Source organism: Lygodium microphyllum, chromosome 4 (genome assembly GCF_053477565.2).
Source record: "Lygodium microphyllum isolate KBCC chromosome 4, Lygodium_microphyllum_v1.1.10, whole genome shotgun sequence".
Classification (NCBI taxonomy): domain Eukaryota; kingdom Viridiplantae; phylum Streptophyta; class Polypodiopsida; order Schizaeales; family Lygodiaceae; genus Lygodium; species Lygodium microphyllum.
The window spans coordinates 81,682-97,328 of NC_141138.1; the positions used below are offsets into that span (position 1 = coordinate 81,682).

General features: G+C 43.2%; 1 protein-coding gene across 2 annotated transcripts in view; it reads left to right on the forward strand.

Annotated features, from left to right (window-relative positions):
* Window positions 1-15,647, forward strand: part of G-TMT (gamma-tocopherol methyltransferase) — a 75,177-nt gene that overhangs the window by 12,731 nt on the left and 46,799 nt on the right. The window contains exon 4 of one of the 2 annotated variants that reach the window (XM_087675590.1): window positions 2,264-2,374. The exons of the other annotated variant lie outside the window; for it this stretch is intronic. Coding sequence (XP_087531716.1) covers window positions 2,264-2,374 — 111 coding nt within the window. The remainder of the gene's footprint in view (window positions 1-2,263; window positions 2,375-15,647) is intronic. 2 annotated transcript variants of the gene reach the window in all.

Consider the following 15,647-nt stretch of genomic DNA (forward strand, 5'->3'; position numbering starts at 1 on the left):
ATTCTGGGGTCCAAAAATAGTAACTCCCTAAATTTTAGGGATGGTGACCCCTGCATTCCTCAAGTTGTTCTGAGCAAATTTTATCGTTGCAACTACATCAAAACGTGTAATGTGGCTCAATTATGGTGACTTTTATTCCGTGAGCATTCTCACATGTGCATCTTCTGTCTTGGCCAGGCTCATTGTCCTGAACCATCTCTAGTGGCTAAGCACACAGTCCCAAACCATTGGAATTCTATTCTTCAATGTCCATTCAATATGGAACCAGTCCTAAGGCTCAGACAAACCGTTAGTCCAATTTGTCACAATGGTTGCCTCTTCTGGCCATGCAAAGATCCCGGCTTAATCCAAGAGAACTCTAGGGGTAAAAAGCAATAGCAACTAAAGAAAAGAAAAATAAAATATTTATATAAGTAAATAAGGAAAGCAATTGCAAAACGTATCGCCACCTGGTGACAAAGTGTGTTTTGGGGCTGTTTAAGAATGCTAATCAGCTGAAAAGTGTGTTTTAGCTCAACACTTCTATCTTCAGCTCTTGCAATTACATCTTTAGATTAAATTGAAGCACTCTATTTGGCTAATATACCTGTTCTCCGGTTTCTTGCAACTGTTTTGTGGCTATGGACTTGCATGATGATTTTAGCTTGCAATGTGAAGAACAAAAATTGGTCATATTTATTGATGCTCCATTCTTTTCCCTTGCAGTAGTGCCCTTTGGTTCCTTGTCTACTTTCTTGATTGTGTCCAAGTTACCAGTATCTTTACACAGAGATTTGATATTGTGCCTCCAAAGAGCAACAATGTTTTCAAAAACTTAGATTTGTGATGAGATGTACAATAGAGACATCATGGTTGTACATCGATAAGCAAAATACGGTGGTTTAGGATAGTCTAATCCAGCTGTAGCCCACATTGCCTGGGTAAATGCAGCTGTTTCTGCTTTACTGGTGAATCTTCAAGCCAGGAAACTGCATCTTCAGATTAAAATCTAGCATGGCGTCTTTGCTGACATACATGTCCACATTCTTGCAACTGTCTTGTGGCTATGGACTTACATGATGACTTTAGGTTGCTATTTTGAAGGGATAAAACTGGTTACATTCGGTGCACTTCATACTATCCTTTTCCCTTGCATAGTGTCCTTTGGTTCCTTGTCTATGCCCTCTATTACGGCCAGGTGGCCATTATTTTTACAGAGTGCTTTGACTTTGTGCTTCCAAAGAGCAACGGCGTTTTCCAAAACTTGCACTTGTGATTCAATGTACAACAGAGATATCATGGTTTTACTATGACAAGCAAACTAAGGTGGTTCTTTCTAGTGTGATCCAGCTTGAGCCCACATTGCCTGGATAAATGCAGCTGCTTCTGCTTTAGTGGTGCTGCATACTACCTCCTTTATCTCTCTTAGCTTCTTCCTGATTTTGCTGATGAAACACAACCACTTGCTGTTTCACCTGTAAAAATTGAGTGCTGCGGCTGCCCCAGATGAAAATACAGTGGGTACAGTGCTTGTCTAACAAAAACATAGATGCCTGCAAACCTACTGCTTGCAAACTGCTAGTAGGGTTCTTGCGAATGGTGGAGAAGTTCTGAAAGTAGCTGCACAAGCCTATACGTGTGTGGCTACACTAATGGTCCAATGCAATTTAACCCTATTTTACTCATGCATCTTTTACATTCACTCCATCTGAGCACTGTGAAGTGGCCATTCTCCCCTCCATGTAGGAACACACGACATTGCCCAGTCCTTCATAAACCCTTAGACATTGGGTGCATTGGCCCCAGCCCAGTTTGAAAATTCGGACATGTTTTTCCTGGAGTGTTACCGTGGGCCATAAGAGGCTAGAGCTGTAGAGGTATGCTCGACATAAGTTTCTGGTTTTTCTTAGAAATCAATCATGTTATGCAGGTGATGTTGCTCTCTTGCGGTTGTTTGTCTGCAACGGAGTTTTTATTCAAAAAATAAACAAAAGTGGGAATGCTCAAATTGAGTTGCTGAATTTGATGCATGGAGTGTTATGTTGAGATTATAATAATGCCATCTGTATAGACTTCAGCTCGTGCTGTGCATGTTTTCCTTGTGAGCATAGTTGCAAGAAGAAACTGAAAAATAGATTTACTATATGGTTCCATAATTCTGGGAGAATGAATAGAAGAGACTTTGCACATGTTCACAACTCTGCGGTGTTGTTTAGTTTACCTTTATTATCTCGGAATGAAGGGCAAGTTGTTGACTCTCCAGTTTTTGGGATTCTAAATGTAGTTTTTGGGAGAATTGGCTCGCGTGACAAAGCCTGGTGGTCGGATTATCATAATTACTTGGTGCCATCGTGAACTTAGACCAGATGAGAAGGGTCTTCTACCTCATGAACAAGCAAGTTTTCTTTGTACCATTTCTTTCCATTAAATGAGAGAGAGAGAGAGAGAGAGAGAGAGAGAGAGAGAGGATTACAATTATCTGTCACCTGATGTAATGTCTGGAAATGAAACAGTAAGTAAACCTGAAAGCTAAAAGCCAAAAGAAAAATCCTAATTGATAATTGTGGGTGAAGGTATTGGGATCATTAGAGCTTGGGGTACAAACACAACATGTGTATCCATAACATGAGCATGCCAGTGATATAAAATACTGGAAAAATATACATGAGAGGAGGTATTCATCCTTGCTAGTGTCAAAATATGATTGTTGTGAAAGCAAACCATAGAGATAGTAGGGTTTGTGGGGGGGACACAGAGTGTGTACAACGAACATTGAGAGAGAAGATAAACTCAGAAAACACAAAAAAAAGAAGAAAAAAAAAAGAATGATGAATCACAAAATTGTGCTAAGTGAATCAAGTTGATACAATGGAGTTGAAGCTCTAAATATAATTGCATTGTCTTGTCTGAAATTGGTGGCAGCACCTATAGGAAATTTGCATAGTGAAGGGAGCAAAATATAGTCCTCTGGCAGTAGGATATCGAAGGCAAACACTAAATGCTGAAGGATGAACGAAAGGACGGCCAGCTGTAGAGAGAGTGAAACACAGTCCTTGGGAGTTGTCATAGATGATGGATATGCAGAAATCTCTCAGAGATGATGGCTGCTATCAAGGCAATTGTTGGGCAGCTAGCTAAAGAAAAAAACACAAGAATATTTGATGATCTCTCCATGTAATTGGTGTTGAGAAACCCTTCACCCTTCACCCACAGTTTGCATTTTTGCGTTTTGCGTTTAAAGTTTGCAGCCCCAAAAAGGGGCGCCACCCTAGACTATGATTGTGCCTATTTATAGGCCACTCTCTCACTCATTCTTTACGGCTGATTCATTCAGTCCGTCACCTCTTCTCTCCAGCCTCTTCACTACCCTCACACCCCTTCAGGAGGACATTGCGGTTCGTGGTTCGTGGCTTGTCTTCATCATCTTCCTTGTGCTACGGCACCCTTGTTCCCTTGTATCACATTCACTCCATGATTCAGAACTTCATCATTCCATTTATCAAAGTTTCTTATCTCGTCTCTTCTCTTCTCCATGTTTGCTGAGTTTAATCCGTGTTCCTCCCCGCAAGCCCTAATGTCTCGCTAGTACGTCATCTTTTGAAAAGTGGTTGTAGATAGGCGACTATTGGATAGCCCTTTAGGAGTGAAGAAAACACAAAAATGCAGTATTTGATGTAGGGCTAATAAAGAGGTTGTAACCCACTATAAATGGGCTGAATCTATTGCAAATGAACCTTGACGATGACCGGGTGAGGAGGGATAATGCTACATGAGATGTGGGTTGCAAAATGCCACGTGGAGATAGATGTAGATGTCACAAACTGCAATGTCCTTCTCGTGGAGTGTGAACAGCAGTGGAGAGGATGGGAAAAGGAGAGAAGAATATGGAAAAGAGTGATAGAGTGTCAGAAGATGAGATGTGGGTTGCAAAATGCCATGTGGAGATGGATGTAGATGTCACAAACTTCAATGTCCTTCTCGTGGAGTGTGAACGGCAATGGAGAGGATGGGGAAAGGAGAGAAGAATATGGAAAAGAGTGAGAGTGTCAGAAGGAATGAATGTGGAGTAGAAGAGAGAATGGAAGGAGGGGTTTGACACAGAATCTTCTCGATGCCCACATGGGAGTTGGTGTCCATGGAGCAAGATAAGGGAGGTGAAGAAATAGATAGCTCCTGGGAGCCATGGGTGGACAATAGTCACTGTCTCTCAATGGAGCGGATTGTGGAGCTGAAGAAAAGAAAGGAGTCGAACAACCTTTGTTTCTTGAAGAAGCAAACTAACGAGAAGATGGTATCCAATGGCCATTGTTTCTTAGTAGAATGGATTGTAAAACCGCAAGCCGTGGCTGCGCGGAAGCCATTGGAATTGAAATAGGTGGGGGAAACCTCCGTGGCGCATTGCAGGGTCTCCAAGAGGTTGTGGTGCTTGATGATTCTCCTTTTGCTTGTAAGGACTTCGTGCACATTGGATGTGTCTTATGGTCTTGAGTGTAATACTTTGATAGCCAATGCTAATGATCTTAGTGGCCTAGAAGGGAGAGGTGGCATAAGGAGTGCCGGGTGGTAGATGTATACACTCCGGTGGTGTGGGGAGCTGTAACGTGTCTACTAGAATCATCCAGGACACGTCTTAGCAGTCCATCGGAAAGGATGTCTAGAAAGCTTCGCCCGACACTCCCATGGAATGTTACGGGATTTGCGATCTAGGTCTTCCCGCGTCTGCCACGTAGCGGAAGTATCCTGGCCGTTCCCACTTAGGATCGACCGGAATTAGGGTTATCTTGATTGGTCATTATCTAACAGCAACCAGCATCGGACCCAAGCGTACTACTTTACGCAGAAACGCCAGATCCGAAGCGGATTTACGCTGCACTTGGTTCAAGGAGAATGGGAAACGAGGGGGATGCAAAGCTCAACCTCTTTGCCATAAGGCATAGTCCCATTCCGTTCCCCTAAAACAGCGTAAATTGGTTAAGACGTAACGCTAGGTCATCCCTCTCGTTATTCGTTTTGATGATCATCCCGCTGTTCTTTGAGATTATTGAGAAAAGTTTCCGGCTAACCGGGACCACCCAACCATAGGACGGACCCATGGTCCATCCTCCGCACTTTCCTCGGTTTGTTTTAGTTATGTAATTATCTAACACATTAATTTGACATATAACAATTAGCTTCTTTAATTAATCCTGTTAAGCACTAGTTCCTTCACGTAATCTTATCACGTGACATAGAAAAACAATATCAAACAAATTCTTTATTATCATTTCATCATTTTATCTTTGAAATACAAGGAGTTCCGCCCGTAGGCTTGTCCATAATCCGCTCGAAGGCTATCCAGTAATCCACAGGGATCACTATTCCAAGCTTCCACCCGTAAACTAGTATGCGGGCCTCGAGATCCAATCCCGAGTCACGTTAGCCTCTTGTGCAGGACCCGGAATGCGAGGGATTTACGGCCAGAGCCCCCCCTGGCACCCAAGCGTCCTCCTGCTCCAAGTAGAGCTCAACGGAGAGACCTCTCGCGGCGGGTTCGGTCCATGTTCCCGGCGCGGTCAACACCCCCTTGGTTAGGGTCAGGCAGGCAGTCGGGGGTAACTGAAGCTGTCTCTCCCTTCAGGCCTTCAACCTGAAGCATTAGATATCTTTTCTTCTTTTAGTTTCTTGAGCAAACAATGCAAACAGTGCTTTCTAAACTGTTACAAGCACAATCAATTCCAGTGGTCGTTTATTTGGCCAATTTCTAAGGAGTGAATCTTTCTCTCCGAATGCATCTAGCACTCGATCCAGGATCAATTGCGACTTGGCAAGATCCTCAAGGGTTTGTTTGTTAACCCTATATCCTTGGGTTAGGGCCGTATCCTACTAACCCAACTTAATCAATACCTTAAGTTCTATTAGCAGTAAATATGTTATTCCAATTCACTAATTGGTCTTTTGCTTCCAAGCAAATATCTAATCCTCGTATCTTGGTTACTTTACCCAAGAAATGTACTATATCACGATGAATATTTCTCCTCCTGCAAGATAACTTGCGTAAGAATCTGCCAATCTCATTCCGAGAAATTGGCCATCTCCTTTTGTTCAAATCACAAGATCATGCGACTCTGCAACCTATTGCGCGAGTGTCGCATCAAAATCATGGGACTATTTTACCCATCGAATGGCGTTGTCTAATCACGAAATCATGATTAGATAGGAAACAGGGTTAGGGTATCTTCATAACAATCCATTCCTGATTGCACTAGGTCGATATTGTCGGTCCTAAAGGTCCAAATCCAAATCGAGTTTCATTCTTTTAGCGAGCAATCCTTAGGGTAAAAACCCTAGATCGTTTCTCGCAAGTGTGTCCTATTGTCCCTACATTCCGTGAATTAGGGCAAGTCTTTAGGGTATAAGAGTTTCAGCTTTGGCAATAAGAGCGATTAGGTCATGTCCTCAACGTGCTAAATCCCAGTTAGCACTTGGGATATGTTGCATCGATTTAACCATTCCTAACAAGTCAATAATCTCGACTTTGTAAAGATGATCATTAGTTGATCTAAATTCGTTACTTTGCAATGCATATAAACAATTTGCTAAGAATGCATAGACGTCTTATGTCCTTCTTTCATTCGTTCCTTTGAAATACTAATGACTGATTCCTCAATTGTGAGTTATTTTTCCTAAGATAGCCAATGTTTTTCAGTTGTAAAAGTTGCTCTTACTTTCTTGAATTAACTATGCATAATTACGATATTCCGACTTAAATCAAAAATAGGAAGAAAACCTGGACTTGTGGATTCGGTGAAATGTCCACATGGATGTTAGGAGATGATCCTCCTGTGGTTGCACCTTGTGCATTTTTAGGGTCCATCGCGTATTCAACCTTCTTGCCTGGGCCGCAGACGTATGATCTTGGCCCGTCTCCCTCGCATGCGCAATTTCCTTTTGAAATAGGGCTTCCTTGACCAATACACCTTTTTGCGTAATTTGGGCTTTGGAAATGGGAACTTATGAACTCCCCTTCTTTTCGTAGAAGTTCCGAGACTACAATTGATCTTCACGGAAAGGCCTTAAGAAAAACCCCAGGGTAAAATGGCTTGTGGGAGTTGAAATGGGAAAGGGGTTAAAACCCGGCTAATATGACTTTATATGAGTCCACGAGAAGGGATTTAAAAGAAAGTCGAGGGATAAAGTGGAATTACGAAGATTCAATGGAAAAAAGGGGCTTAAAACCGTCTAGTGTGGGAATCCATGGAAGGGGTAAAATAGTTTTGTGGAATGCAAGGGGGGAAATGGCTTAAATCCCCGGGTTTGTAAAAACCACTTTGTAGGGCCAATGAAAAAGGGGTTTTAATATTGACCTAGTGTGAATCCATAAGAACGAGTTTTTAAAAAAAAAAACCCGAGCTAAGGTGGGCTTTATAGGGGACGCAAAAGGGGGGAAAAGTCTAATTCCCGGGGGTATAAGATACCGCGTGGAGAAGGGCAATAGAAAAGGGACTTAGAGACTCCCCCCCTTAGAACCTTCTAAGAAGCTTCTAAGGCTTCAGTTACGGCAATACGTGGCGTGGATAGGAGCTCCTTGGAGGCCACAATCTTCAGGCGGCAGCAATTTGAGACGGCACTGGCGGCGTGCTCAAATTTAGGCGGCGGTAGCTAACGCAATAGCTAGCGGCTCTTTTGCAGAATTCCTCCCCCTTCACGACAGTTCGTAGCTCTCCTCTCTCACGGTCTCTTGCTTTTGAGAGCTTTGGAGAGTATGCTTGTTGACTATTGGCAAGAAGCTTTGCAGGTTCCCAAGAATCTCTATGATGATGTTCCTCTTCGTACCCAAGATATGGTCATACTGCAGCATGTGCCGCAGGTCGATGGTCATGCAAGGATGATCAGAGTGAGCTGCTGCAGCCTCAACCGGCTACTCCCTCCGCATCGTATGCTCACCGCAGAGTCCGAGAATGAAGCGCGCCATGGCCGGACCATACTGACTTAGCTCATTGTTGGAGTTACGATAATGGACAACTACCCCACATTTCCCTGATCTAGAGCTCTCATCATTTTGATCAGAGAGCCTCAAATTTGAGCTGCCGCCGATTTCGTGCTGGGTGCCCCCCTGGACTGCACGATCTTGATTTCTTGCTGGTTCAAAGAGGAGACATTAACTTGTTTCATTGTGCGCAGGTCCACACAGTAGCGATCACCGTAAGGGTAAGCTGGAGAGCTGAGCACGCCGACGTCCACCGAGGCGTCCCTGAGACCAAGGCATCGAGGATGATCCACGAGGTCTGGATGTCGTACTACCTCCATTGCCAGTCGTCTCGCCACCACACCCCTGGCTGGATAGGATCATCGCATTGCGCTGTGATGCACATGGCGTGGATTCAACATGATAAAGAATTTCCGAAGCGTGCTCCTGTTGGTGAGAGGTACACAGATAGCAGGCCTGCGCCTTCTATCTCTTTCTCCTCTCCCTTAGCATAATGACTGCCTCGCCTCTCTTCTTCATGACTATCTCTTTCCTGTCAGCCTTCCCACCCCCTTTCCTCCATTTCCATAGCGAGGGTTTATATAGGAAGAGAGGGGGTAAGGGCTTCCTACCACGTAATTGCCTTGCGTGGCTATCCCCTCCCTGCCACCTCTCTCCTTTCCATTTCACTCATCCCCTTCCCTCAGCCACGCTTCGGCTGGGGGAAGGAATTTTTATTTATTTATAAAAATTGCACTAATTATGACATTATCCTCTTGACCTCCTCCCAAGAGGAGGTTCTTATGAAGGTATGCGTGTTTCTTAGTGCTAATTCTCGATTGACCAGTGGAGAGTGTACCATTTAAAGACCGCACGGTCCGTGACCACAATGCCGGCATTGTCATTTTCCCGAGACTTCACACGGCCTCGTAATATTTTCAGCAGAAATATTACAGGAGCGAAGGTCGAAGTTGACAATCTTTGGTGTAAAAGGGAGGGTTGGATGGAGAAGAGTAAAAGGATAACTCCCGATGATGCGGCAAAGATGGGAGGATAATCGGAAGATGCTGTACTCTTGCAACATCTATTTACGTTCTTCAAAGCAGAGGATCTTCTTGGCTGTTTGAGTGCCTTTGGCCCTAATACCATGTCAAAATATGACTTATGTGAAAGCAAACCAGAGAGACAATAGGGTTTACAAGGGGAACACAAAGTGTGTACGGAAAACGTTGAGAGAGAAGAGAAACTCAAAGAAGAAGAAGAAGAAGAAGAAGAAGAAGAAAAAGAAGAAGAATGATGATGAATCACAGAATTGTGCTAAGTGAATCAAGCTGATGCATGGAGTCGAAGCTCTAAATATAACTGCATTGTCTTGTTTGAAATAGGCGGCAGCACCTGTAGGAAATTTGCATGGTGAAGGGAGTGAAATGCAGTCCTCTGGCAGTAGGATATCAGAGGTAAATGCTAAAGGGTGAAGGAAAGGACAACCAGCCGTAGAGGGAGGGAAACATAGTTCTCGGGAGCTATCAGAGATGAAGGATATTGTGAAATCTCTCCGAGATGATGGCTGCTATCACGGCGATTGCTAGGCAGCCAGCTGAAGAAAATGCAAGAATATCTAATGAAGATCTCTTCATGGAAGTGGTTGCATATAGGCGATTGCTGGGCAGCCCTTCAGGAGTGAAGAAAACACAAAAACGTGAGTATCTAATGTAGGGCTGATAAAGAGGGCATAACCTATTGTAAACGGGCTGAATTTGCTGCAAACGAAGCTTGATGATGTAGGTGAGGAGGGCTAACGCTAGATGATGTAGGCTGCAAAATGCTAGGTGGAGATGGATGTAGAAGCTACGAATCACAATGTCCTCCTCACGGCGTGTGAATGGTAGTGGAGAGGACGGGGAAAGGAGAGGAATATGGAAGAGAGTGTTAGAGTGTTAGAAGGAATGAATGTGTGGGATGAAGAATGAGGGAAGTCAATGCTGTATTTATAGGCACAGCTTGTCTCAAGTGTTGCTCCAACTCTCTCGAGTGATGTCCATTGAAGTCTCCTCTCAGTGGGGCTGGCACCCCAGCTCCTCGAGTGGTGTCTTGACACTAAATAATGATCTAAATAAAGTCTTTTTGGGATTGTCAAAGGAAACTAAAATAGGAACAAAGGGGGAAAAAATGTACTAAATGACGTGGTTTCTCAATAGTTGGGAGCGATGACGGCTCGGATTTATTGAAGGTAAGGGTGTCAAGAACGGTGATGTAATGGTACGCACTATGTTATGCAAAGTGTGATTGCTCTATGACCATCTTGACTCTTGGATGGTGTGTCAGTGTTGCTAGTGTGGTAGTGTTTGACAAGTTGGCCTTGGAGCTAGCAATGAAGAAATTCGGTAAGAACTATCGGTTCACTAGCTTTAGCTATGGCTTTGCCATCTAGCGCCTTAGAAGGTCTCTTTGTGTATTTGGAGCTCCAGTTTAAATAGCCGCATGCATCTTTGATCCTCATACACCATCACCTTGTCAAGAGGTCCAAATCCATCTTGAAAGAGGCAATGAAATCTCCTCTAATCTTATAGTATATAGTAATTTGCAAATAACATGCTCCTCAAACTCAACCTCTTGGTAGAATAACTAGCAAATACACGCATCCTTCGGCATGTGTGCATACTGTTGTATCTCAGTGTTTAGAAGCCATATCAACGACCCAATCAATTACCTGTAGTTGGCAGTTGCCGCTGCTAGAGAATTTGCATGGACCGTAGCCTTCTAGTTTGGATCCATAGGAGTAGAAATACCCTTACATCTCAAACATATTCAAAAACTCAGGTACATACTGCTATTGGGAGATGAAGATCATCCTCGAAGTTTGCCAATTCTTATGACCAAAAAAGAAATGGGGAAGACCCAAATCCATCATCTTGAACATCTCATAAAGTGCCTCCTTTGTGTGCTTGACCTTTTTGCCACCGTCACTTGTCAAGATAAGATCATCCGCATAAAGCACGAACAACGCATGCTCTCCAATTGAGGTGTGGACATACAACTAGGAATTGGAAGAGAAATGTTGATACCGTAACTTCCCTTGAAGGCATGATTTTACCTACTCGTTCCAAGCATGTGGAGCTTGTTTGAGGTTGTAAAGGGCCTTCTTTAACCTATACATGTGTCCATCGGACGAGGGAAAACTAGGAGGTTGCTCAACATAGATCTTCTCCTTCAAATCACCATTAAGAAAGGAAGACTTCACATCAAGTTGATAGATTAGCGATCTCCTACAACTGGCTTAGGCAAGAATGATCCTAACGGTATCTATCTGAGTTGTAGGTGCAAAGATGTCATGAAAATCCACCCTTGACTATTGTGCGAAGTCCTATGCAATGAGCCATGCCTTTTGTATGATCTATAATGAACTCACTATGGTACTTGGTCTTAAAAATCCATTTGACTGCAATCACCTTCCTATGAACAGGTTGAGGCATAAGATACCAAGTGCCATTCTGCTCAATTGCATTCAACTCTTGCTCCATAACCTTCTTTCAATGATGTGATTGTAAAGTCTACTTTACAAAGGTGGCTTCCTATCTCGCATGGCACAAGTCATCAAACAATAGTTAGTACAAACAAGCTCGGTGGGTTTGGTTCCTTCAAGAGTGTTGCGGTCTATCTTGTGGTTGCCACTCCTTAGGGACTCCCTCAATCCTTGAATCATAGAGCGTATCACATGCCCAACGAGGAGTCGTCGATACTCTCCTTGTTGCTCTGTCTCTACTAAAGTCTCTAGGATGTCCATTGGGGCTGTCTCAATGGGTGAATTCAGTGATGAAGGAATCTCCTCTTGCACAGAGATAGAGCGTTGTCGTAATGCTGCGCGTCCACCACTGTGAACTTGAGGGCAGAGTTTTTTGCTAGGTATTTAAACTCATTAGTTAGCATCATTAGGAATTTTTTTTGCATATTGCATGACACACGAGCACATGTAGATAGGCTAGGCACATTTTCTTAAGTGCATCTATTATTTTTGTGTGAAGCATAGCTTGATTGGTTGCATATCATGGATCCAACATTGCATATTTTCTCGAATCATGAGCGGATGAGCACGAAGTTCTATTTCAAAGTATATTTCCTTGTTAGGACACATTGCATATAAGAACAGGTTCATATGAAGAGAATGTTCATCTTGAAGAATTCAAGGGTTTGTACATCATATTGGAGTTTATGAAGAAATTAAAGGAAGAAACATTAAGGAAATTTCAGTTTGGTCAAATACAGGCTTGGAAGGGTGGTGAGAATCATTTGAAGAGCTTGATTATGAAGCTATTGTTAGGTTTGACATGGTTGACCAATTGCTAGAGTTTAGCTATTGGTGTCATTGATGAAGATTCACCTTATATTATGTTATGAACAATGGCAACACTTTGGATGTTAAAAAGCTTGTGTCATCAAAGTTTTAGAGGAAGGAGAAGGATCAATTTTTGTGCTCAGCTTGTGAACAAGTAAAGGCTTGCTTGTACATTGGAATTGAAGAAATCATTACACATGGAGTGCTTGATGGCCTTTCTTCCCTATTTTTGAAGCAATCATCATGATTGATGGCAGCATCTCCACATGGATCCAAGTATGGCTTCAAGCAGATTACGATGGTGTAGCAAGGAGCATGTTTATTGTAAGCTAGATGTCATCATTGTGCAGGACGATACACTTTGTGTATCCAGAGGGTTATGTGTAGTCTGAAGATGTATCATATGACTCGTGCTGCAGTCCATGTGATTTTGTAGAGGGCCTATCATTGTGTTTCGGAGGATGGGTGATGATGAAGGCATCGATGTCAGAATGATAGCGGTTGACGAAGACGAGGAGAGGCTGAAGGTGTCTATGCGTATGGGGAGCTTGAGGACTAGGTAGCAGTGATGAGTGTTTGGTGCCCATGATTATGCTCTCTATGCAATTGGGGATCTGAGGTGGCAATAGCTCCTGGAAGTTTGGAGGCGGCAGTTTTGACGATTGTATACTGTAGCATATCGAGGAGGCGAATCCTTTGGAGGTGGCGGTGACATCTGTCTGCCGGGGTGATGAGCTACATGTTTCGAGCTTGGGCTGGTGTATTTGTAAGCTATAGCCTAGTCAACGTGTACTTTGGACAGCCTTGCCCGAAGTTCAGACTGTAGTTTAACTAGCCTTGCTGATTGCTGTCGGTAACAGATTGTGCCTGTAATTCTGGGGGGGTGATTTATGGAGCTGCATGCCAGCATGTGATGGAGGCAACATCAGAGACATGAGCTGGGGATCTGTGAAGAGACCGTGGCTATTGGGAGAGAAGATGCCAAGAGGGTGACGTTGATTCTAAGAAAGTATTGCAGTATTTCAATTATGCCAAGGTGAAGAGGAATAGTAATTGGCTTCTTATTGTTTCAAAGGTCGTGCAGAGATTCGATAGCATTCTGAAACGCAATATGGTGGCCACCATTAATGTTTGAGAAGGATGGCTAAAAGAAAAGCATTTTAAATCTTAAGCTTTTAAGCCTTAGGCTTTTCAGCAACAGACTCACACATTTCAGCTTGCCCAACCTCTACATTATCAGTTCTCAAACATTTCAGCTTGCTACCTGTCTGAGTGGTCACAAATGCATGAAAAGTTTTAAAAACAGCAAACACTTTACTTTTCTTTTTCAACAGATAAACCCAAATCTTCTTGGAACAATCATCAATAAAAGAGGCAAAATATGCAGCACCACTCAATGATTTCACGGGCATACTACATACATCAGAACGCACTAAGTCCAAGACATTGGACTTACGGGAGACACTAGAGTAAAATGAAATTTTCATTTGCTTTCCAAACTGGCAATCATTACAAAAATCAAGTTTAGAGCCTTTTCCATCAACCCTCTTCAAAGACATAAGGACATCAAGTTCTTTCTAGCTCATATGGCCTAATATCTTGTGCCACAACTCGAAATGGCAGCCAATTTCAGTAACTGCAAGAAACTTGCCATTCAAAGCTTTACAATGCAGACAATACAAAGTGCCCTTCTTGGTTCCTTTTGCAATCAGCATGGAACCCTTTTTCAATTTCCACAAACCACCACCAAACAGTGTAGTGTAACCTTGCAAGTCAAGCTGTCCATAAACTCTTCTTGATGCCAGGCATATATCTGACATCTTTCTTGCCCATTATCCAAAGACAAGTGTATAGTGCCAATCCCATCAATGTTGCAAGCATGGTTATTTCCAAGATATACTTTTCCATAACTGCCTGCATTGAATATAGCAAAACACTCCAAACAAGGAGTTACATGGAAAGAGGTACAACAGTCTACAATCCAAGTCTGAGTGACACCATCATCAACTGACTAAAGTGCATGAATCACATCAGCCTTGGTAATATGCATATCGTGCATGTGACATACAAGAGCATCATAATCTATTGCACATAGTACATCGCCCTCTGCATTTGAGAGCTCCTCTATGACTACACTAGAGGCCACATTGGCCTTTTCCTTGCCTTTGGTTGCCTCAGATACATCTGTTTTATCCTGTTTCTTCTTTTTGTCTCTTGCATTTTTCTTTCTCTGTTGTTCATTCTTGTAGTACTTGCAATCAGGCTTCTTGTGGCCCTTTCGACCACAGTGATAGCAAATAACATCACTCTTTTCTTTTCCTTTACTCTTGCTTCTGCTTCTCTGTCTAGCATTTGCATTTTTCTTTTGTGCCATGCCTCTAACATTGTACGGTGAGTTGCTGACTTCTCAACTAGACTTATTTCTAATTTCTTCATTCAAGATTGAACCCCTCACACCATCATATGAGAGAGTGGGGTTATTACTGAGAGAAACTACTATTTTACCCCCCCCTTTCGGAGGCAATGGAACCATCAGATTTATGATTTGAGCATCAGACCACTAATTTTTCCAAGATCTCCTCCACAAACAGCTCCTCCTCTCGGCCACAACCCTTCTTCTCTTGTTTAGCTATAAATATGAGGTATGGGAGGCACAAGGAAGCACAAGGAAACCCCGAGAAGCTGCGAGAGAGAGGTAGAAGGATACCCCTCCAAGAGATTGCAAGAAGGAGCTTGAGAGAGAGAGAGAGAGAGAGAGAGAGAGAGAGAGAGAGAGAGAGAGAGATATTAACGTCTACATAAGGCCAATGTGGCCTATGAGACAAAATCCAGAGTACATCCATGTCTAATGTCATCTCATGAGTAAGGTAAAGATAACATTACAAATAAGTGGGTGGCCTATGAAACAATACTGAAAATAACTATATGATGGGACTATACTAGGGTTGAACCATGTGTAGTGTTATTCCATCAGTAGAAAAGAAAAGGAAAGGAAAGGAGAACCAGATCTGATAGAACCATGTACAAAAGTGTGGTGGGGACTATGGGCTGTAGGTAATCTCAAGATCTGCACATGATCTCAGCTATGATGCGGTCCCTAGCTGCTTCACTGATATGCCTGGTAGTGAGTCTACGGTGTCTCGTGATAATGGCTCTAATCCGACTGTGGTGTGGCCTCCTCGGACGTGGCCCTGGTAGACGGGGTCGTTGTGCTCGACGAAGGGAAGTGGCTCTATCCAATGTGACACCACGGTGTGGCCTGTAAGGTGTTTGGCGGGGTGGCTTTGTCTCTACTAGGTTGGTAGTGTCAGTAGGGTCGGCTCTATAGAAGAAGTCTGTCACTGCTCTCTGTGTGTGTCCCTTTGGGTGAGCTGGCCTCCTGTCTCGTAG